Genomic DNA, 23,068 nt, shown 5'->3' with positions numbered 1-23,068 from the left:
TTCCAATACACAGCTGGGACAGATGATGGAGCTATCACTGGCAGTGGGTGAAATGTTGCATTTCGTGTTTTGTCCAAAGAGTTAAAGCCTAATACCACTCTCCACCATTTTGGCACCCAATTAAATCCATGGGTGCAATTGGTTCCATGTAAAATCTGTTGTCATGTTTCCTTTGAGTCAATAGAAACATCTTAATCATATTTCTTTGATTACTGCAGTCTGGCCTCCAAATAGTTTTTCAGTGCTGAACCTTCAATACATGATTCTTGTGAAATGTGTGAGAGGTTTCTTTATTTTGTGTTTGTGTGCCAGAACTGTGTGCAGCTACAATTAATGGCAGAATTTCATGCGTCTGTATGGGCCATTATGAACAAGCATTTCTGAAAAGGTCACTCTTACGCTGAATTCCCGGGTGACGGGAGTGGCAGAGCCTCCTTGGAGCGCTTGTTAAGCGACCATTAATCAGATTTCTCCAGACATGGCATGCAATTTGGCAGACGTTGTTGATCCCTTTTTTTATGTGTGCTGCTGCTCTGAATAATAACAACAAAAACAAAGACGGATTTAGGAGCCTGTTGCGTACAAAGCTGCTTGTTAGTGGCCAGTAGCTAGGTGAAAGTCTTTTAGCAGAGGCAGTCGGGAGGATGTTGGCGTTAACACAGTCAGGTCCAGTGGATATTTACTTCTCTTTCTCTGCAGCTACATGCTTAAGGACACAACTGAAAAAACGATGGCAACAGCTCATTCACCAAATTGTTGTCAGGGAAAACAAGGTGCATTTGATCAAAATCATCAGGCCTACTGTCTCCTGTCTACTTTTTCAACTGACTATTTCTTCTTCTTGTCCTATATACCGACTGTTTACTTAACTTTACTTCTAACATTTGCTCTTTTTCACCTCCCTTTTGTTTGAACTTTGTCACAGTCAGTGATCAGAAATTTCCCAAAAACCTCCTTTTGTGGTACACACAGATATTCTTTGCCACATTAAAAAAAAAACATCTTGTTTTTCAGCACATCCACTGTGGGCATCTCTGACTGTCAACATGGTAATTTTGTCTTGCACAAGTGCTTTTTTCCTCATTTGGTAATTTCATGGTACATCCTGTCATCGTTTGCACTGAAATGAATGCTTGAGGGGAGAGAAAATACAAATTGGGTGACGCGGTGTAATTTTGGTGTCCCTCTTTTTTAGCGTAGCTGCAGATGTTGTGTGCATTAGGAGCAGCTTAACTTGGTAGAGACAAACAAACATGCACACACTGTACAGTTTGAATATGATTAAAGCGGTAAGAGTCTTTTGCATCAGTGATTTCTGGCCCACACTGTATCTGTCAGGATGTAAAGTACTTTTCTGGGCCGAGTAGATCTATGTAGTTGACAGGTAGTGTTCTATGTTCAACCTGATTTAAAAGTCACTTTTAAAATGCTGCAGCAAGTGAAATAGTCTCAAAATAAATGGACTGTTGGGCTGTTACCTGGTACTATATAAAAAATTTCTATAGTGCATTTTGGCAGTTGGAGTGGAGACATCCTCACGGTGACCTGATGAAAACAATCACATGCTGTAGTTCTGTACAAAACGTCTTTCTCTGCTCTACATTACTAAACCTCTACAGGATTCTGTAGATTTCCAATTACTGAATATTGGAAAATGTTTTGTTGTATGGATACAAATGCATAACTCAACCCATTCATTCACAGGAAATTTAACAGAATTGAATAGGAAACATTTTATAGATTTGGATATGTACACCTCATTATTTCTAATAAATGTAAACAGACATTTTTTCTATCATTCAGATGCTACAGTTCCAATGAGGCTGTGACATGCCATCAATATACAAAATGAAATTGTTTGGTGCCTCATTACCCACAGAAAACATGGTCACCACACAGTTTGTATTTTCCAGAGACTGTTTCAAAAAATAAAGTCAACTTCAGAGGGAAAATCATCTGCCCTGGGTGGCATATTTTGTGGGCGGTGTATTCAGATTTCAGATGTTATATATTGAAGCCTCTGGACCCCAACAATATTCATTTCCTTGCATGAGATCTGTGTCTCCATGACAAATCTGTCAATAATGCAGCGTTGACACAATGTCGGCAAAATAGGAAAAACAAATAAAACAATCCCTATTGGTGTTTACACATTATTCCAAGGTGGTTAGTCCCAACCTGTAGTCACAAAACATATTGTACATAGCCTAAATTACTTATTTTTGTTGTGCTATTATCTGAATCAGTTTGTTACTTACTCAAACTAGACACAAATAGACGTTATAGCTCTATAGTAAATGGATTCAATTTGTGTTGATATTAGACTTTACTCTGGCGCAGCAGCCAGTACTGGTGCATTTGCAGCCACAGTGCAAACAGATTGTTGACATATCTGTAGTTCTGAAACCTCTGACGGTAAAGTGAATGATTTTTGCCACTAGGTTGCTCATAATTACAATTTAAAATGATGTGACATGAGCCTAGTATCAGTGATACAACAAACATTTCTGCTATATCTCTGTGAAGCTCTCAGTGTGCTGACGCCCCTATCAGCAACATTTCCCCATAATAAAACACGACAAACTCTCACTTTTTTTGACAGTCACAACAAACAACTCCACTGCTTTGTTGTTGGATGTGAACATGGGTGTATAAATGATGAATTGTTTAAAATTGTTTAAATCATAACAATTTTATGAAGTCTATTAATTCTATTGAGATTTCTTGACTTTTCAGATATAAATAAACAGATCGAATGGACCTGACATGTCACTGTGTATCATACTACCTTCTTCACTTCTAAAGACAGCCAGAGTCCATTATATGACATGTCCTGTTAAGACAGAAATATGGAGAGCTCTGGCACACTGCTGGAAATAGGAAACCTATAACGGATCAAGGTCTTCAACTTGTAGTGAATTATCTTATGAAATACATACAACCACCTGTTAGTTCAGGTACGTGCTATGAATTTCCACTTTACAAAGCTGCAACTTTTTGCTAACAACACAGGGGGGAGCTGCATCATCTGAAGATGTTCTGTTTGTGAATGAGAAGTGATGACAGATCTGTTACAATGGTTACATCCTCTACAGGAAAACTGGGAGTTAAATAAGAAGTGTAAGGAGGTAGAGCACCTGCTGCCTTAGTATGCTTGGGAGAAATTGGTGTTGACATAATTTGAGTAAACAATATATTAATAAATAGCTTACAATTGTGGTTGTGTGCATCTTCAGCAAAAGGAATAATGTATGTTTTATAACATTCTTTAAATCCTGTAATTAATGTGATTAAACATATTTTTTTCCATTTGTGTAAATTTCTATTAAATAATCAGTGGATCAATTAACATAGTTGTACAATGAGAGGACAGGTGTAATTTTACATAATAGTCTCATGTAGCGCAGCTTTGCCTGAACTATGCACAATGGCTCAAATGTCGAAACATGTTTATTAAACAAGTGTGAAAGTGTACAGCATCGCAGACTTTCACTGCCACCTACAAAATTGCAACAGATGGTAAGCAATTAAGAAATGTGTGATAACATCAGGGTGCAAATTGGTACGTGGGGAAGTGGAAATAGTCTGCGCATTTAAACTGACAAGTTTGCATGAACAGAAGAATGAATGAATGTGTGTGTTGATTAATATCCAAGGGGAGTGAAAAGAGGTAAAATCAAGGTGTGGTGGTGAAAAACAGGCAGCAAGTCGCATTGGCATTAGATCATTTGAGGCACTGAGGGAGATTTAGCTGTGGGCATTTGCATCTTTTCTCTTTGGATTTGTTTTATTTTTTTTTTATTGTAAGTGGACATCTATAGGAAGTGTTCAGAAATGTAAGAAATAAACTGAAATCACTTCCTTAAATTTACAAAAACGCAAATGAAAAAGATCCTGAAGAGAAGAAGTCTGTAAGACTGTTTTTTAGTGCAAAAGCATACTGGAGGTGAAACACAAATACACATCATTTCATGGCTCATTGTCCAGGTTATCATCACACCAGTGGCACGCACACACGCGCACATAGGCACACACTTGCACGTGCGTGTGTCTGGCACAGTGCTGGATCTTCCATCCTAAAGACAGATGGATCGGGTTAATATCATAATTAAGCACCTCGGCCGACGGTTCCTGTTTACCGCTCGGTTGCTAGGCAGTGACATCAGCTGATCCCTCCCTCTTTTCTCTCTAATCCCTTCCCTCTCCCTCACACACACACACACACACACACACACACACACCACTCTCTCTCTCTCAGATAGGCAGCGCAGACGTGGGCACAGTGTGGGGGTATAGGAAGAGGAGAGAGCGGGAGGGTAGGTAGTAATGTGTGTGAGGCTGTCAGACAGAATGGTCTGGGTCTGAGGACAGCACGGGAAAACGCAGCAGCAGCTCCAGATCTTCTTGTTGACCAGTGTGGTGACATCCACGGATCACCTGGACCTGTCCACCCATCAGACACCCACCCAGGACAACACCCACCTCTACCAAGGAGGCAAAAGGAGGAGGACAAGGGGGTGGCTCTGTTTATCTTCTTTTTTTTTCTTTTCTCAGGTTTAGGTTTTGGCAGTAGGCTCTGGTCTGGACCGCATGCATGACACAACGCAAAGGCGAGAAACCCACCATCAGCATCCAGGAGCACATGGCCATTGACGTGTGCCCTGGCCCCATCCAACCCATCAAGCAGATCTCTGACTACTTCCCCCGTTATCCGCGGGGCCTTCCCCCTTCTGTACCCCACCAAGTGGGCCACACTGGGCCCCTGCGCTCTGCCCTCTCCACCTCTTTGGCCACCACCTCTGCCACAGCCGTTGCTGAAAGTGACCGCCCCAATGAGGACAACCCGGACCGGGCTTGTGCCGGAGCCTCTGCCTCCTTACAGGCCACCAAGAAAGATGAAGATCCTGATGTGGAGGGTTATGACTCAGATGACTCCAGTGAGTGATGATTTCCCCTGTTGTCGTCTCCGTCCTCCTGTTTGCCATGGTGTTTTCCAACATGTCTTCATGTGTGCATCTATCCCTTTTAGTTCTTCCTCTCCCTCTCCCTTTCTCTTATTACTGCATCTCCATTTTTGCCATCGGTTGCCAGGCATCCCTCCAGCCGTGTGGCTTTTTGGCTTTATCTGTCACCTTTTCTTCCCTCGGCTCCCCCGACCATCTCTTTCTGTTTCTGATTGCCTGGCTTTGGCTGTGTGTGTATGTGTTTTTGTGTGCGTACATGCATGTTGTGTGTCCCCATGTGTGTATCTATGTGCTGCAGCTAACTCTTTGCCTCTCAGTCGACAGCCAACTGTTGCTGCTGCATAGAATACAGCTCCCCCCTTCTCCTCCATCTCTACTCTCCTTCAACTGAATGGATGATATGTATGATTTTATTGAAGCAAATGACTGTATGTGGCTGTCAGCGAACATATGGGTGCATTTTTCATATTCCCAGTGTCTACAGGGTGCATTGTCTCATTCTCACCGGGCTGAATGATTCACGGCTTCTTGGTGAAGCTTTAAATTAGTCACAGTTTTGCGCTCAGTGGAGTTACTGCATCTGTACGCTCATCCACATGCTGTAGCACTTATTAGCAAGGCAGGCAAGTTGCAGTTATATGAGCATGTGGATTCTCTGTTTTTGTGTTTCCAAAGCATAAAGATGTGTGTGTGTGTGTCTCCGTCTGTCTTCAACACAGAAGGGAGGGTCCTTTCGAGAAAGCCTTTTCAGAATGTCATTCCTTTAATCTAACAGGTCTCAGAGGCTGAATTATAATGGAAATTAAAATCATACCGCACAGCTATTGGGGAAATAACACAGGGATTGAGTAAGATTTATACACCTTGCAAAGCCATTTTTACTTCAAGCACATATCTTCATGTACAGGTGATACAGCAGTTTGCACCAGCGCTGAGAAACCAAGTAAACATAGTTATGCTACTGACATCATTTTTACAAACCTTAGGATTTGTATGGGGATTCGCTGAAACGGTGAAGGCAACTGATTTGGTTGCTGCTGGACATGTTCTGTGCACACAACAGTGCAAATGCTTCCCAGCGTGTTTCTGTCAGACTCTAACTACCCCTTCCAGAGGTCTGTCGAGAGCTTTCCCTGCACAAGAGACTTGTGATTGCAGGTTAATGTGTGACAGCAGTGCAGCTCCTCCAAGAGTTAATCCATGCAGAGTGCCATGGGGGTGGGGGGGGGAGTTTAGTCCATCTCTAATCCAGAACTGGACTGGAGGGGGGATGGTACAGAGAAGGGGAGGCATGTCGGGCTGGCAGATGTTGCTCTATGACCTCTGCCAGGCAACCAGGATTTTGATCGGTGGGGAAAAGAGATGAAGAGATGCATTCTCCTAATTTGCAAAAGCTCCTCACTCAGTAAGAGACTTAATTTTTGTGTTAAAATATGACTTTATGAGGGTGAGGGTGTTTCCTCTTGAAGTATCTCTTGCAACATAGTTTTTTAAAAAGTTCATACTGATGCAGTGCACATTGTGTAGGAATTTTGTGTCTCTAAGATTAAAAGCTTACAGTTGACTCCGAATATAGCAGCAGCAGCAGCAGCAGAAGGTTTTTTGTTTGTTTGTTTGGTTCAAACAGTTGATCAATTCAGTCCAGAGAAAATCTTCTAAATCAGTGGAATCCATGTTTGTTTCTCCACATGTTATGATGTTTTATTCCTTTTAAACCTGACGGTTTATAATCGTGGTAGCTATTTGAACTGCCCAAGGTGCATGAAATATTGTGGTATAAATGTGGTTGGTTGGGATTATGCAACAGGTGTCGTGATGCTGTAATGTATCCTTGATGGTTATTAACTTACTTGTTTTTAAGGTCTCAGTCGAGGAACAGATACACTTACTTCATGCAAACACCAACCCACAGCTTCTCTACATCCTCTCTGCAAATAAGCCAGTTAGACATCAAACATCAGCCAGAGGATCATCTTAATAATTTGACAATCAACTAAACAGTCATCAGTGATGCAGGATAATTAAAATTCACCCCTGCACCACTATCACAAGAAAATGGGATGAGTTATCTATCATCTGACGCATCCGCATCCTCAACCAGCATTAACTACACCCTAACTTTTACTAAAGAAGGCAGGTAGTTAACCCATCAGCCACAACATTACCATTTGTCTTGATGGGAAGAATCTAATGCTGAACAAGATCGACAGGTGTCAGTTCACACGGTGCTTTGCAGCTTGCTCATTATGAGCTGTTTGGCCCAATAAGCAGCAAACTGCAAACAACATTAACACCATGTTCTGTTAATGTTGTGGCTGGTGTGTGTGTGTAAGATAAATACATAAATAACAAGTAGCTCTTTGTCTCTGATGCAACATCCCAAATGCTGCTGCTATGGAGTAGGTTGAAGCATATAAACAAAATGCTGCGGCCGTATCTGCAGTATTGTGTATGTGTGTGTTGTTGATTAAGGAAAAACATGACATAAAAAAACACTGAGAAATCTATTTAAAGTTATATTAGATGAAAATATATTTCTGATGTCGAGACTTTGTAAATTCAACAACTGAAAGAACATTGCTTACTTGAAATGTGCTTAAGTTAAAAAAAGGAAGTTTTAAATAAATGCTGGAATATGAACAAACATCGGGTACATGGTGTGCAGCACTGTAAAAGGATTTCTTCCTTCGGAAACAATATGAGTTGCACTGTTGAAGCATTTTCTGAAGGACACCTGAAAGTAAAGCTGTTTGAAAACACAGTTTGAAGAACGAGCTTATAAAACAGCAAAAAAAAAAACAGGCTTTCTAACTACTTCTATCACCTTCGCATGTGTGTGGGTTAGTAAGGTTTTGACCCCCTTGCGAGGCAGATGTGATAAGCTTGGCCTCATAATTGTGAGTCACATACTGAGGTGAAGTATTTTCTTCCTCCTGGCGAAGCAGCAAGCGGCGCTGTGGTCTGAGTGAAAAAAAACCCTCACTTTGAATTCATTTGGTCACCTTTTGTAAACTGCTTTATCATGTTCACTCTGTTCCTGACTAAAACTGGAGGAGAGAGAAACTTTCTCCTGCCTGCTGTTTGTGATTTAAAAGAGCCAGCGCTGCCCCAAATTGGGTGTTCATAGTCCCGTGGGACTTAATCCAGTGTGTGCATGCTACCTCCGGGGGAGTGAGGGAGGAGTTTTCTCCCTTATGAACCAAATCACAGAGGGACATTGCAACTCAGGCTACAAGCTCATTGCCTCCTCTGCATAACTGTAGAATGTTCTGATTTATTGTGACTCAAACTTGATTTTAATTGAAACCGAAAAGTGCATCACCCACCAAGTGTCCCAGCTCCCCTGTGATGGGTGGTAATGAAAACCAGTTGGACTTCCAGATTGCTGACACATCAATTAATAGCTGTTTGTAGTGTGTGTAAAGGGCCATGTCCCTGCCAGGGCCAGGAGAAATACCCAGTGTGACCCACATGACAGAGCGGGCGCTTGTGTTTTGTGAGCGATAAGCCTCCGAGCCATATGTGTTGACAGGACTAGTGTGGGGTTGGTTGGGGGGGGAAGAGTTGGTAACATATGCAAACACAGGTCTCCCCTGAGATGTCTCGCTCTGGCAGTAGTGCTGTCACCTCAGCACAAGAGTTGAGCTACAGTGTTTGCTTGTATTTGTCAGCCAGTGAGGAGAGATGCAGTCAGAGCAGACGTGTCTTAAACAAAGCAAAATAATCTGTTTGAAATGTGTAATTAACTCCACGAAACATTTAGTTGTTGTTACTTGGCGTTTGATACTTTGACTTACGTGAGATGAATGTAGATACAATTGTACAAACTGTTAAAAAGCAATGTGTTGTCAGCTTCAATGCAACAGTTGTCAGTGAAGTACTTCAGAAAAGGTTAACAGTACATTTACATGTGTTAAACATTAGCACAAACTTTAGAACTCTTATACCCTGAGGAAGTTTTCTGAAGTTCAGCAACACTCTCTAGCATTCTGCCATGTGGTGCCTTGTAGTTAATTAAGACATTTTCTAAATTGATTTACAAAAAACAGGGAATGTGAGTACTTCTTTGTAACCCTTGAATCTTCTCAACAGCCCTGTGAGAACACCTATCCATGAAAACTTTATGAAGTCAAAGAAAGAAATAGCAGCACCATTGTTGGGCAGAAGTGAAGAATACTTTAATATTTCCCTGTGCACCAACCCAATTTACGGTCGGAATAGGAAGATTAGTCACATATATTTCATATTTTCTGAGTAATGTCAGTGCAAGACCTGTGGCACCACATCAGAGACTAAGTTGCCAAAACCGTTCATGTTTCAACAGTGGGTGACCGCCGCTGATTCTTTTCATAACGTTTGGCATTCTTCTCAGTGATGAAGCATTTTCCAAAGTTAAAACTGATGCTGTTGCAGCGAAGGAGCGATGCTCACGTGTAGCTGTTAGCATAGCAAGCCGTGTATTTGGTATTTGACCAATGGGGTAACCTCATAAAAACCTCTGTGTTTTCCTTTAAGGCAGACAGAAAAATAGGAAGTGCATGTTGAACCATCTGTTGCCTCTCCCAGACCTAAAGCCATTTCCAGACCTTTGCAAAACAGAGGGCTGCATCAATCCACTTGAAAACCTCCCCTGAGTCTTATAATGCTTAGTTTAAGGTAAAGAGTGATTTCAGCACCACCATGCCCAGCATAGTAGAATCCTATTAAGAGACTATGTGCAAGCTGTCATGCAGTAGTAATGACTCACTGTAGTGTCCCATGTTTTCCTGTGACTAACCCAGCACTAACAAAGTGGGCCAGATTGTCAGCCTCTTCACATTATAGGTTATTATTAGTGGTGCTGTCTCTCAACAGGAGCCATTGAGTGTTTTAAGTTAGCGGCAGTTCTGCTTCATCTGATACAAACTGTGCCTCCGCCTTCCCTTCATCCCCGTAAGCACATTATGTAATGATAATGCCAGCTATTACACACAACCATTTGGGGTCTGTGATTGTCATCAGTGGGGGGATATTTTGTTTGTCTCTAGTTTGTCACATGTACACACCGAGGGAGTGTGTTTAAATACTGCTGGTGATACACAGGCTCTCAAAAGAGTCAGTATTTTAAAAAGCAAAATCCACCAGTTTGTTGCCAGCTTAAACCTCAGAGTGTCTCATGCCCCCTACTGAGAGGCCAAGGACTCACTCCATTTGCTTAAATTAAATCCTAGAGTCTAATCGCTCCTCTGCCCACCAAGTGATGAATCAAAACTTAACTAACTTAACCACAGTTTTATAGAGTGGGCACTCTGTCCACAGAGAGCTCAGATCACCAGTATTAGATTTTTAGCTTCTGATCTCTCGGGTGTGAGAGCATGATGGTGCTGTGTGCAGCTTAATGAGGCCACATTACAGGATATCTGGATATGAAAGCTGCCAAATTGCTACTACTGGCAGCCATTTACAGTTAAGGACATAGATATGCAAAGTACTTCATGTTCGTATTTGCAGTGCATTTCTTCAGGAATTACCTAAGGTTCATATTTAAATTGGTTAAGGTTGATAAAGTTGTAAATAATAAAAAAATAAATAAAAATATAAGCAGCAATTGTTGAAATTTTTGAATTTTGTTTTCAATTTATAAGTGTCACACTGGCAGCTGCTGGATCCAGAAAATTCCAAAATTCAGTAAAAGGGAGGACGTCTGGCTGAAGCTGAGGTTGGACAAGTTTAGTTGTTAAATTTTAACACCTGATTCATTTGCTGTATCAAGTCATTTTCATTATGGCAGCATAAGATTGTCACCTATAGCAAACAATTGCCCATAAACCCACAGCACACTACCTGCTCTGCACCAGTGAAGTCAGACAAAGTTAGCAAACTGGTTAAGAAGTCAGCATCAAGCTATTATTTGGCTGTACTTTACTGAAATGGGCCACTCCACCCAGCAAATGTTAGTCACTTAAAGTAAAAACCCTTTACCAGAGGAAAACCTACTAAAGTTATAATTGTCTATACCAAACTTTGTGGCAAAATTCTGCAGTAGTAACAAGCCAAAAAAGTTTAAACAAATTGACTTTCTAGTTATTTTCTCTTGGGCTTATGATCAGAAGGTCATTTTGTTATTCAGAACCCAACACTTGGTTGCTTCCTTTCTTTGCACTGTGTGCCTCCTGTTACTCCCAGAAAAGATGCTGAACTCGCGTTCTCTCAATGCTTCTGCTCCCCAGCTTAGCCCGATCAATAAAAGGTCTCTCCCTGCTATGCTTCTTTGGACTGTTGGAAGCCACAACTTAGTATTTTATTCTTTCAGTCTCTTCTACTGCTAGAGAGAGAATACAGTGAATAGTACACTATAGCTCTGCCATATAGGCTGCAATGCCTGGCCCCATAGTGGAGTGTTAGGATGAAAATACTTTCCCAGATCACCTGGATTAATACCAGCCTCACAGGAGGATTTCCTTGTGTAGGCGTTTTGTGTATTTCCTTTATTGTCGGCTAAAGTGGATTTGATTTCCTTGGGGTGGGAGTGTCTGTCTTGCCAGATGGCATCCAGACAACTGCAGGCTTAAAGATTATGTATGTAATCTCTATTAATACTATCCTATAGTTACAAACAAATGGCCCTGTCATGGTAAATTAATAGATAAAAAAAATGTGAATAGGATGTCACACAAGGTAAGTGAGCACAGAAGTTGTCCATCCAACTATGTATACCACTTAACCCGTAAGGGGTCATGAAGGGTCTAGAGCTGATCCCAGCTGTCACTGGGCAAGAGGCAGGGTGCAGCCTGGATCGATTACCGGTCCACAGGCAGCCATTCACACAGGCAATTGAGTGTCTCAAGTTAACCTAACTACGTGTCTTTGGACTGTGGGAGGAAACTGGTGGAAAGTCCCACAGGCACAGAACCGGGACCTTCTTTCTGTGTGGCGAGACTGCTGACCACTCTGCCACTCTGTCATCCAAGTAATAGAGGAGAAGCCATGGTGTTGTCAGCAAAATGTACATGATCCATCCATTAGGGAGCATGAATGTGCAGTCTTAAATCTGTCTCTTAGAAAGATTCAGAGAATTTATAGTCCTACAGCCACTATTCCCCTCAGTTACAAGTTTAGTTTCATAGAACACTTAGACAAATTAATACATAAGGCAAACTGCCATGTTTCCATCCTCTTTTCTGTGTGTTCCACCACTTGAGGGTTCACAGAAACCACCTGGCTGTTGACAAAGATCCGAGACTGACAACGGGATGGTCACATCCATTAATTTGAAACTCTGGGGCTTGTTGCCTAGACCAATGGCTTTTCTTAACCCTAACCACCTTTCTACTAAGGTCCATCTTCTGCTGAGATGAATAACTTCCAGATAATTTCCAATACTTCCTGCCAACGTCATTAGTCTGCCATCTTTGTCTGCAACCAGATACCGCTGGATTTGACTGGTGCTTTATTACATCTGTTCATTGTGCCCTCTTTTTCTGCACTGGTTTAATGTCAGGAGAATTAGTGCCACCAGCTGTTAATCTCCATGCATTCAAATCCTCTAATATTCGCAGCAGTGGATGGAAACATGCAACAACTACATTTTCTTTTGCTATAATTTCGGGAAACACGGCTAAAATTTGTGCTACATTTACTTACCTTACTGATGTGATCCCTATCAAGACTATGCTCTGCAGAATCTTTTTCAGTAAGTTGATGTTTTGACCTGAAGGTAGCTGAAAGCAAAGGGAAGTGAAAAGTACAAAATAGACAATTTTCATCCTCTGCAGTGCATGACTGAGCTCATTAAATGTGTGCCAAAAGTAAAAGTCCTACCACTTTGATTGAAATTGAGACTTATTATTATGACAGGAGGGGATTACAAAGGTAAAACTATGATAGAAATATCTTTAGCGGATTTCACCAAGGCCATAACCTGCCTCAGCTACAAGAAGAAGTGAAACAAATAATTCTCATATTGCGGAGTTTAACTGTCATATGGAGAATTAAAAGCCCAATTAGTATGCATGTTGTGCCTTCAATATAATTCGTTAAAATATCATTTCAGAGAAGCTTACATAAAGAGTAATGACTCGTCTGCTCCTGGCAGCCCCACATAGTAGCAGTACTTGAGTCATCTTTTTATGGTAACATGGATCTCAGAAAACCTAGAAGGTCAAAAATTAAATTTTTCTGTGGAAGTCCACTTTTATCACTAAATGTAGGGGCATTCCTCCAACCTCCATTTTGGGTGAAGAGGGAAAGGAGGAGTAGGTGTAACTGTAGCTCATAACCGATAAAAGGTTGGTTGGAGGTTCAAATTGGAGGTTCTTCAGTGTAAAATGTGTGTTAGAAGTATGTTTTAGTGCTTTATGTAGCTTTTAGAGCAGCGTTTACTGACAACTCGCATTTTGTCTACCCATGAAGCAGAAAAAGACTGTTAATGAGCCATGTGAAGACTCTCGGTAAGCCTCGACTTAATTGCTTTTACATTCTCACATGCATCTTGAAAAAATCACTTGAGCAATGGTTAAGTGCACCCTGTCCTTTAGTCACCAATGATGAATTCACACAGCGATGAGTGGTCTAAAAAAAGCACTGAAATGCACTATTAGTATTTGAACCTTACGTACATTCTTCTTTAACATCAAACACTGTATTTGATTATGGGACTATTCATCAATTAATTATAGATATTCTAACTGCACCTTTACATTAAGACGATTACACATCCTACATTCTGTATATCCGATTTTATTCTGACTTAAACTGGATGGATGGATGGAAGTCTATGATGGGCAGCTCCATACGTCGCACTTCACAAAGAGACTTTGAGGTGTCTGCATTACTGTTGCTTTCCTTTATGGACTCTAAAGTTTAATGTGATAATGAAGTATAGTACTTGAAGCCCTTGAATTATTCTTTAGTGCATTAACAGGAGCAGTCAGCTTGAGTGTGTGAGTCATTAAAAACGCATCAATAACCCTTTAAAATGTAAATCCCTAGTCTTGAGTGTAAACACTAAATTTGTAGTAGATCCGCTGTGGTACTGAGTGGATTTTTGATGGAACTTAGTGTTGTGTGTGGGGGGGACACTCCATAAAGAAATCTCTGGCTCTATACATTCATTTGCCAAATACAAAAAGCTCCATTACTGATGAAGGTCTACAACAATGCCACAATGCCATGTAAATTCTAATTTTTCCCTATTTGATCCCATTGCAATACTTTAGCCTCCAGACACCTTATTAGCTTCAATGATTTCAAGCTATGTTAAAGTATTTGGTGGTAAACAGCCATCACAGGGCCAAGGTGTGGTTGCACAGAGCTGTTTTTTTTTTTTTTTTATTGTGCTGACAACAACCGCAGTAGAGTAAGGATGGGGACAATGTAACTATTGTTTTGTGTCCCAGTGAGTTGGTACTTTACGTCCAAGTGCTGTCATTACAGGATGGCCCATGTTTTGACGGGAATGCAGGAAAAGAACAAAGTGTGTTGCATCAGGCACTCTGGGTTCTCAGAGGACAATCCGCCGTGACCTAGAACATCTGTGTAGTCTCACTCTTTTTAAATATTTCTAGTCAAAGAAAGCCAGGGAACAAGTGCATTTCCTCCAAAACGAAGGAGCCAAAGAAAATTTGTACAAAAACTTTTGCATTTAGTATTTGTATTTTACGATAAAAAAATTATAATGACATTATTAACATAATAAAACATTTATGTAACATTTTATTGTTGTTGTTGGAGCAGGTCCCTCTCAAATGTCTCTCTCTCACACACACAAAGAAATGAAAACAGAGATGAGATTATTATTGGAGTAGAAAAGTAGAAAAAAACAGAACAAAACACATTTGTATTTTTTTCTATTTAGTCTTTGCTTTTTGGTGTGAAATGTCAGATATAGTAAATGACTGTTTTAATCTATGATACATTTAACAGATAAATATAGTAATAAATGAAGTAAGTAATAAGTACATTAGGTAAAAAAAAAAGGACACAAATAATCAAAACAAAAACTAAAAGAGACGCTTATGTAAAGTACATTACTCATGTACTAACTTTCCACAGCTGCTTAAAAGTAAATTTTGTAAAAAAAAAAAAAGAAAGAAAGAAAGAAAGAAAAAAAAAACTTGCAGCTCATTTGCACTCTTTTAGCATTTGTTCTCATCCCACCAGGTAGAAATCATGTCTTACTAAATAGAACAGCAGAACACAAATCCCACACAGTGCTGCAGACAGTAATTCAGAAAACAGCTCCATCACACAATTTCCAAGAACTGATGCTGTGACTTTCAAAGGTTTGACTCCCTGCAGGTTTCTTTCTCTGTGTACTCTGACTCATGATGTCTCTGCAAGTCTCTTAGTTTATCTTCAACTGGTAGTTTTAAATCCACAGTAAATACACCTGCAAACAAAGCGGAAAGATTTTTTTTCTGTCTTAGGGATGCGCTTTTACCTAATAGCAATTATAAATAGAAACCCCTCAGTGTTCTGTTTTAAGTTGTGTGTGGATGAAAGTGGTTTAACTTTAAGCCAAATAAATACCACTTCTCACAGTGGTATTTAAATATGAGTCTTAGCAGAGAACCAGAGGAGTATTTACATAAAATAGAGCCAAAGTGGAAATGGGAATGCTGCCTCATATTCTGTAGGTGGAAAAAACTGACAAAAAGATAAAAATACATACAGGATGTGTATAACATTTTATAATATAAAATATGTCAAAGAGGATGGAAAACACTAGGCTAGAACATTTGTTATGGGGTTTTAGCCTGATTGCTATGCAAATGTTGTTGAACAAACTCTCATTTTCTCTTATATAAACCTTTTCATCGAAGAGAGGAGGACTAGAGAATTGTGTAATATGTTTTTTTATTTTACAGCCAGAGGGTTTCACTTTACAGTACAGGCCAAGTTACTGAAAAACAGACTCATCAGCAGAAATCAATATTTGTGGCAAGCACAGCGCTTAAGTGAGGTTACGTCTAGTTCCTGTAATGACATTAAAATGAAAAAACACACACACACACACAAGTGGGCAGCAAACATTCAATGACTCTGTAAAGAAAGGAGAGAAAAACTTTCATTTCCTACCCACCTGGGTCTTTCAAGGACCCTTATTACAGTCTAGGATAGACAAGTTTGTGTCATTGGTGATAACATACAGCAGAGGAGTGAGGAGTAATATATTTTATTACCCGGTGCTGTGTGTGCGTATAGCTCAAACCAACAAGCTGATTTATCTTGTAAGCAAATCAGAGTTCGGTTGAGTGTGCAGTGATTCTGGGAGAATATTTGATTGCAAGAACATGAAGTGTGATAAATAAAAACCTCACTCAGTCTGAAGCATTGAATTTAAGCCTGCCCTGAACAAGCGGGCCTTTGTTTGCTAACAGACATGCCAGGTGATGCCTTGCGAATGAGACTGGGCTGTCAGTCTGTATGAAGGTGAAAATGTGTCTGCCCTGGGTGCTGATTTCCTGAGGGCATCAGCCAATCAGAAAGCACTCTCTCTCTGACCTCACTGGCCGCCAGTCCCACTTACAGTAACTACAGTCATCCCTGTCAAACATCCCCTCACCCAAAATACAAATAAATAATAACAAATCTACAATCACCTGCATGTGATTCCACTATCACTACCACAATATCATTTGACTTTGCCTTGAAAATCTTATACATAACTGTTAAAAACAATTACATTTTATGTAACAATGGCTATGCTTTGAATGAGTCTAGCCAAATATTCTTGGTTTGTACCAGGATTAAACGAAGTACTTCGTTACCTTCTAATCTTTTTTGTGTCGGTCCTTCATGCTGCCTCTTGGTCAGATTGTTATTGTAAAAGACAATTGGTTCTCAATTAACTCACCTGGTTAAACAAAATAAATAAATAAACAAACAAACAAATAAATAAATAAACTTCATTACCATGGTTACAATGATGCACACTCACTTTGACTATAAAAAAAGAGAAACTACAACTCCCCACGAGTACTCAAATTGTTTGTAGTCGGACATTTTCACCTACCCTGACCCTTCTCCCTCTGTGGAGTTTGTCACTTTTATGTCACCTGGCCTGACCTGGTCCCTTAACAACTCTCACTGATCCTTTGCCATCATGGAAACAATTATTAACACCTGGTTGTGATTATGGAACCATCAAAGTTTGGTCATGTGGAGCTTCGTTAGGTTTAGGCACCAAAATCAACTAACAACTAATTGTCATTGTCATTATATTTCAGACGGGACTGCATATAGGACTGCAATGAATGAATGAATGCATTCACCGTGACCTCCTCCCCATGTGGACATTTTGGTTCTGTAATCACAGTACATCACCTATTACAGAGCAACACCTACCATAATTACTAGCACTATTGTAGCACATCCTGGGCCTCTTTTCTGTTGGTAATGCCTGTTATAGAAAATGGCACACTAATGGCCAGTTAAAAAAATCATTGTGCTTTGCAGCATAGCTTTGTTGTGAAACAGTTTTACTATCACTTATTAAGGTCGAACCTTCCGCCTGCACATCCACTGTGGAGATCACAGTTTCTCTGAAAAGCCCCATTTGTATAGATCTGAGTGCATTTTTGATCGAATCCTTCTGGCTCTAATGAGTCGGCAACACCTTTGTGAGTTGCCCCTTGATCACTCCAGAGACACCAACTAAGGTCCAAAAGTGGCACAACTGTGCCGTGCTGTTGTTTGACTGAGGTTTTAGGACCTGTGATCGTCCAGTTTCATTTCTGTTAGTGCGGTCATGTTTTGTTTTATTGAATTAATACAGGGAAACATAATTAAACCTTATTTGTCTTGTCTACAGATCAATGGCTTTCGGCTTGTCCCTTCAGGTGTTGACACAGTGGAACGTGTTCCGCACGTTGATTTGGAATTTGTTTTTATGCTAGATGCCCTTCCTGCCATAACCATCCCGTTTTATTCAGGCTTGGGACCGGCACCAAGGTTACCCTTGATGGCTGGGTGGGGCCACCCTGGTGGGGTGGGATTCAATCCTGTGGCCTTCTTTATCCCAACATGATGCATTGAGCCATCAGGCCCCCTCTTATTTGTCTTGTCTGGTGTTCCGATTATGTTGCCATATGAAAACAAAGAGAAAACAACGTGCACACATTACTAATATGGTTATAAAAGAAAAAAGGGTGTGGCTTTGCATTTCTCAGTGCTTTGTGTTTCAAAGGGGCTTGGTAAATGAAGAGATGAATCGATGAAATCATGAAATGTTTTTCTTGGTTTGTCAGAACACAGATTGTTTATATGCTGCGTTCTCTGACCCGCCCCCATGACCTTTACAGTTTTTATAGTTCGCAAATTAGGTAAGAAATGTGGATTAAGTCCTTTGGTATTCCATCAGCCAGCCAAACCTGATGCATGAGCCGCCTCACTACAGGAGGCTCAGTACAAGCAGGATTTCAGGAAAAGTCATGTACAGGCTGTGTGACATTTAAAATCAAAGCAAACAGACTCAGCAGCAGTATGCCAGGGCTTATTTCATAAAGGTAGAGTGATTGCCCAGAAGATTCATTTAACTAATTTAATTAATTTAGTATATTGTAAGGCATATTTAATGAAAGGGCATGCTGATTTTTGCTTAACATTATAAATTTAAATTTTGAGCATCATTTCTGATTAAATGCACATTTTATTTGTTAAATGTAGCAGATCAGTGTTCTTGTTCAAAATTAAGTTTAATTTATAAAATTGTAAAATGTAAATAGCCAATAGCTTAATATTGATATTTTATATTTTTCTTTGTCAAACAATTGACAAACGAACAACAGAGAGAAAATATGAGCAATGTTATAATCCCCTCTCATCCAGTTAATTGTCAGTTGGATTCATTTTTCTACTGACCAGTGTAAAAACAACTGTATAACAAATGCACGTCCCTTAAAATAGCTCAGTTTGATTTACCCGTTACCTTTCGTTAATAACATACAGTGTGATCCAGAGGTGGCACAGCCCATTTACTTTACATACCACTGGGTAGCTTGTAAATTTCTGATTTGGAAATATAACTATAAATATAATGTAGTTATTAAATAAGTGTCAAAGTATATTTCCTTATGTTATGTTATGTTATGTAATGTTATGTTGTAAAGTCAAAGTATGATGTAATAGAAAATGAAAAAGGTTGAGAATAAATACCTCAAAATATACTTAAGTACAGTACTTAAGTAACTGTAGTTACTTTCCAACCACTGGTGAAAGCAATAATCTCAGTACATTTAAGCGTGTCATATTAAAGTATGCCTGTCCTTATGGACCAGCAGAAGTGTTGCAATGTTTTCTGAAGTTTAAGTTTAGCTCTAAAATACAATTCCTGATCAGCCCTTGTTGATGAATGCTGGCTTAATAGTCTATTTAGACTAAAGAGTAACTGTATTGTGTGTGGTGCTGGTGGGTTACTACTGATGTATTGTGGAATCATCAGCTAGAAAGAACTCCCATGCCCTGGAAACCAGAAAGTCACTCATGCTTATGGATTATATCTTATCTCTGAAGCACTTATCAACCAATAATAAAGCTATTAGTTTCATTTTATAGACCCCTTGTTAGAGGGGCCTTATTAGAGAGTGGGACAGTATGACAAAACATGCAAAGAGGCAGGGAGGAAATCCCGTGTAACTCAGAGAACAAATACTATCTTCTAGCATCAAGCCAGCCTCTTCAATCAGGGACATGAAAAGGCAGAATGAGCATTTCACAGTGTGCAGCTCACTGTCTTGCTTGAACGCACTTCATGATGAAGCCCAGACTCTAAATGCTCTCACAGGGTTCATGTGTCTAAGGAATGTCTGTGTGCTGTGGCATTGTCTTGCTTTTATTGCTGCTATGGTGCCTGTGTTTATGTCATGTTTTTTTTAATCAATGAAAGTGCTATCTCACAGCCTGTTTTCCATCATTACTGGTGCTCAGTTTATGGTCGATATGTCCTGGGTGAGTGGATTTTTCAAACGAGAAACTACACGTTCTGCAATCTATACCCAATCTGTTCTTCGTTGAGCCTCACTGGCCCACTGAATTTCTTTCTGGCATTTTAGCTTCTTTTTCTGTAGTTCACTGTGTGAAGAAAGAGAGAGAGAGAGAGAGAGAGAGAGAGAGAGAGAGAGAGAGAGAGAGGGAGAGAGAACATTATGAGACAGAGACAAAGGAGTACATGGGGGAGGGGGCATGTAGCCAAGCCCTGGGAAGGACACAAACCAAGGATGTCATGTTTACATCCCCTCAGGCATCAGGAGTTAAAAAATATAACCCAGACCCCTTTTAAAAACCAAGGGCTAACATTGCACAGTCAGAAACCACATTTAACCGTGCGACACATCACATGGATAATGGTAAGATTATTTTTAAAACACTGACCTTACAATAAGAACATCGACTTACATTTTTATACCGTCAGGTGGTTTGTCAGTCCACCAGTTTGGACATTTACCACCAGCAGGTCTAATTGACACAAAATCGATACCCAGACATCTGTAATCACCGGATGATTAGTAAAATCCTAAATTAAGCCATAACGTTAATATTTTATGTCATATTAAATGTCTTGATGAACACTGGATTGATTGCCATGAACTTTAATACAGATATTTCGGGTCCCACGGGTGCGATAATTCAGTGATCCCTGAACTTTTCATCTAGTTCAGTGACATTGTGCAACCACCTGGTAAATTACTAATTTGTCCAATTCTCTTATTTATGAAAATTAATGACGTTACCATCAGCGTCAACTACACTTTCTGTTTAGTGCTAATTACCAAATGTCAGTGGCTTTGTTATATCAGCTAAACATCAGTATTTTAGAATTTACATGTGAGCATGTTAGTTGACTGACACTAGTCTTTAGTTAAAAGCACTGCTTTGCCTGAATATAGTCTCACAGAGCCACAGAGATACAGCTGTAGGCTTGTTTAAATACCTTCTGAACACATTTTTCTCTATTAGCTGACTTATATTACTGGGAGTCATTCTTATTTTATTCAAAACTTTTGGTATGTAATTTTTATATAATCAAAACAAATTCTAATCTTAAACTTGAATACCTTGAATAGTTGAAAAAAACATAAATGTGAAGTGCTTACATTTTTTTATTGTCTGGGGAAAACCTTGAATCGTCAACGTGCTTCTGGATGAGCAATTAGAAAACTGAACTTTTAGATTGAGAACAGTGACAAGAAGTTATCCCACATTTATGTGGGTTATCCCACATTTCAGAGTGTGTAGAACATAATGTGCGGTAAAACTGTCCATCTTTTTTGCTCCACCATTTTCTTAGCCATGATATCTGCCAAAATGTTGCCTTGGGCTGAAAGGGGTGCTATGTTAACACACACCTGCCTACTGTACGTGGTGACGCTATTTCAAATTCACTGGGTTGGACGAGAGGATAGAAATAAACTAGCTATATTGGCATTAACAGTTTGCATAAAACATAGCTTTTAAACTGATTTTACAGTTTTTTATCACAGCATTATTGACAGGAAGCAATAAGAGATGTCCTAAAAGGTAGTGTACAACATGTTGTAATTACTGAACTTGCAAGGTTCTTTTCTAAGCAAATATCAATTTTAATACTTGTGCGACATTCAGCCAATTAGACAACTGGTAGCTAGCTACCTGTCTAAAAATGATGCAATGAGATTGGATGAGGCTAGATTTCTTTTTAGCATCACAGAGTGCCTGTTCTCAAATAGAAACTATTTTTGACAGATTTGAAATATCAAGGACACTAGCATCCAGAGATCATATTACATTATATATATATTATATTATTTTCATTGTCTATTTAAGCTAAATCAAAGAACTGTATTATTAGCTAAAGGTGATGAAATTTAATGGCAACCGTGAAATGCTGGAGTGATTAACATTATACAGCCATTAGGGAATAAAACTTGTCAGTAGAAAGTGAATCGATGGCATTGCCCCCATGGATGGATTTCTGGCTGAGGCCCAGGTCTGAGAGGTCAAGGGGCCCCAGGGAGAGCCTGTCTGTTTGAAATAACTCAGCTAGAAGACACAAAATGATAAAGAGACACACAAAAACCTCAAAACGATGCAGCACAGCTAAAATATTATGAGCATGATCTAAAAATATCCAAAAGGTGCGAAAAACGACCAATAACAGAATAAAAACATTCACATGTAGACACGTGAATGGTCAAAAACAAAAATCAAATGACCACTAACACACAAAGCAACAAAAAACAGACACACAAAATAACAAAACACAGAAACCAAATGTCAAATGTCCACAAATGGCACAAATTGGAAAAATCAGACGCAAAATGTTCAAAAACAAACACAAACAGACTAAAGGATGCCATTTTCCTTTTATTCGTCCGTGCATTCAGCTTTTGACTTTTATCTCTTTAGCCACTTTTGTTGACGTAAGGACTGTAGTTCTTGTGATGTAATACATTAATTCTGCCATCACATTGACAGTTTGGTAACATGTAGGCTACTACCTCAGTACCACCATATGTGGAAACAAATCACTATGTGACTGCATTCTTATTGCTTTTTCTCTATCTCATGAGCACTTGCCAGAGCTGCCACAGCATCTTTTTATTTCATTTCCACTCCTGAGAATCTAATCCAGCAGTGTCCATCAGCGGCACATTTAATAACTGGTTTTTAGCATTTTCAGGTGTCATTCATTTTGTCATATTTACATATACATTACAAAGTATACAGTAAAGATTGTTAGTATAGAATGTTTCAAATGGTTTACAGTAAGAATATTTCGTATCACAGGTAGAGCTTCAGTCCAGGATGTGAGTCAGTACATCCACTTATGAACTCTACATGTTGTCAGAGATTGTATCTTATGGCGGGTTGTGCCTTTTCAGTGCAAATTCAATAAAGTGTGGCACTGATGGCTCCATCTTCACAGTGTAGGCTTGGTGAGCAGCAGCATCAGTCAAAAAGCACACAGAAGTAAGAAATGTGTCCAGAGGATAAAAGCAATTAGAGGTAACATTTTTTTTGTCATCTTGAATGACTCTGATTCTCTCTTTTGTTCATAGTGGAAGAATAATCTTTTACAAATCCCCTCCTGATTTCTCACTTTCTGGAAGATGAATTGTGCTATTAATTGGAATTGAAATGCCGAA

At 39.6% G+C, this 23,068-nt stretch overlaps 1 protein-coding gene across 1 annotated transcript in view; it reads left to right on the top strand.

The window, feature by feature from the left end:
• The first annotated feature begins 4,241 nt into the window (after positions 1-4,241).
• Positions 4,242-23,068, top strand: part of doc2b (double C2-like domains, beta) — a 94,507-nt gene continuing 75,680 nt past the window's right edge. Inside the window, exon 1 of the mRNA XM_067492432.1 lies at positions 4,242-4,937. Coding sequence (XP_067348533.1) covers positions 4,595-4,937 — 343 coding nt within the window. The 5' untranslated portion in view covers positions 4,242-4,594. The remainder of the gene's footprint in view (positions 4,938-23,068) is intronic.

Source organism: Channa argus, chromosome 22 (genome assembly GCF_033026475.1).
Source record: "Channa argus isolate prfri chromosome 22, Channa argus male v1.0, whole genome shotgun sequence".
Classification (NCBI taxonomy): domain Eukaryota; kingdom Metazoa; phylum Chordata; class Actinopteri; order Anabantiformes; family Channidae; genus Channa; species Channa argus.
Note: the sequence above shows the minus strand (reverse complement) of the source record. Positions and strands in the feature narration are given on the sequence as shown.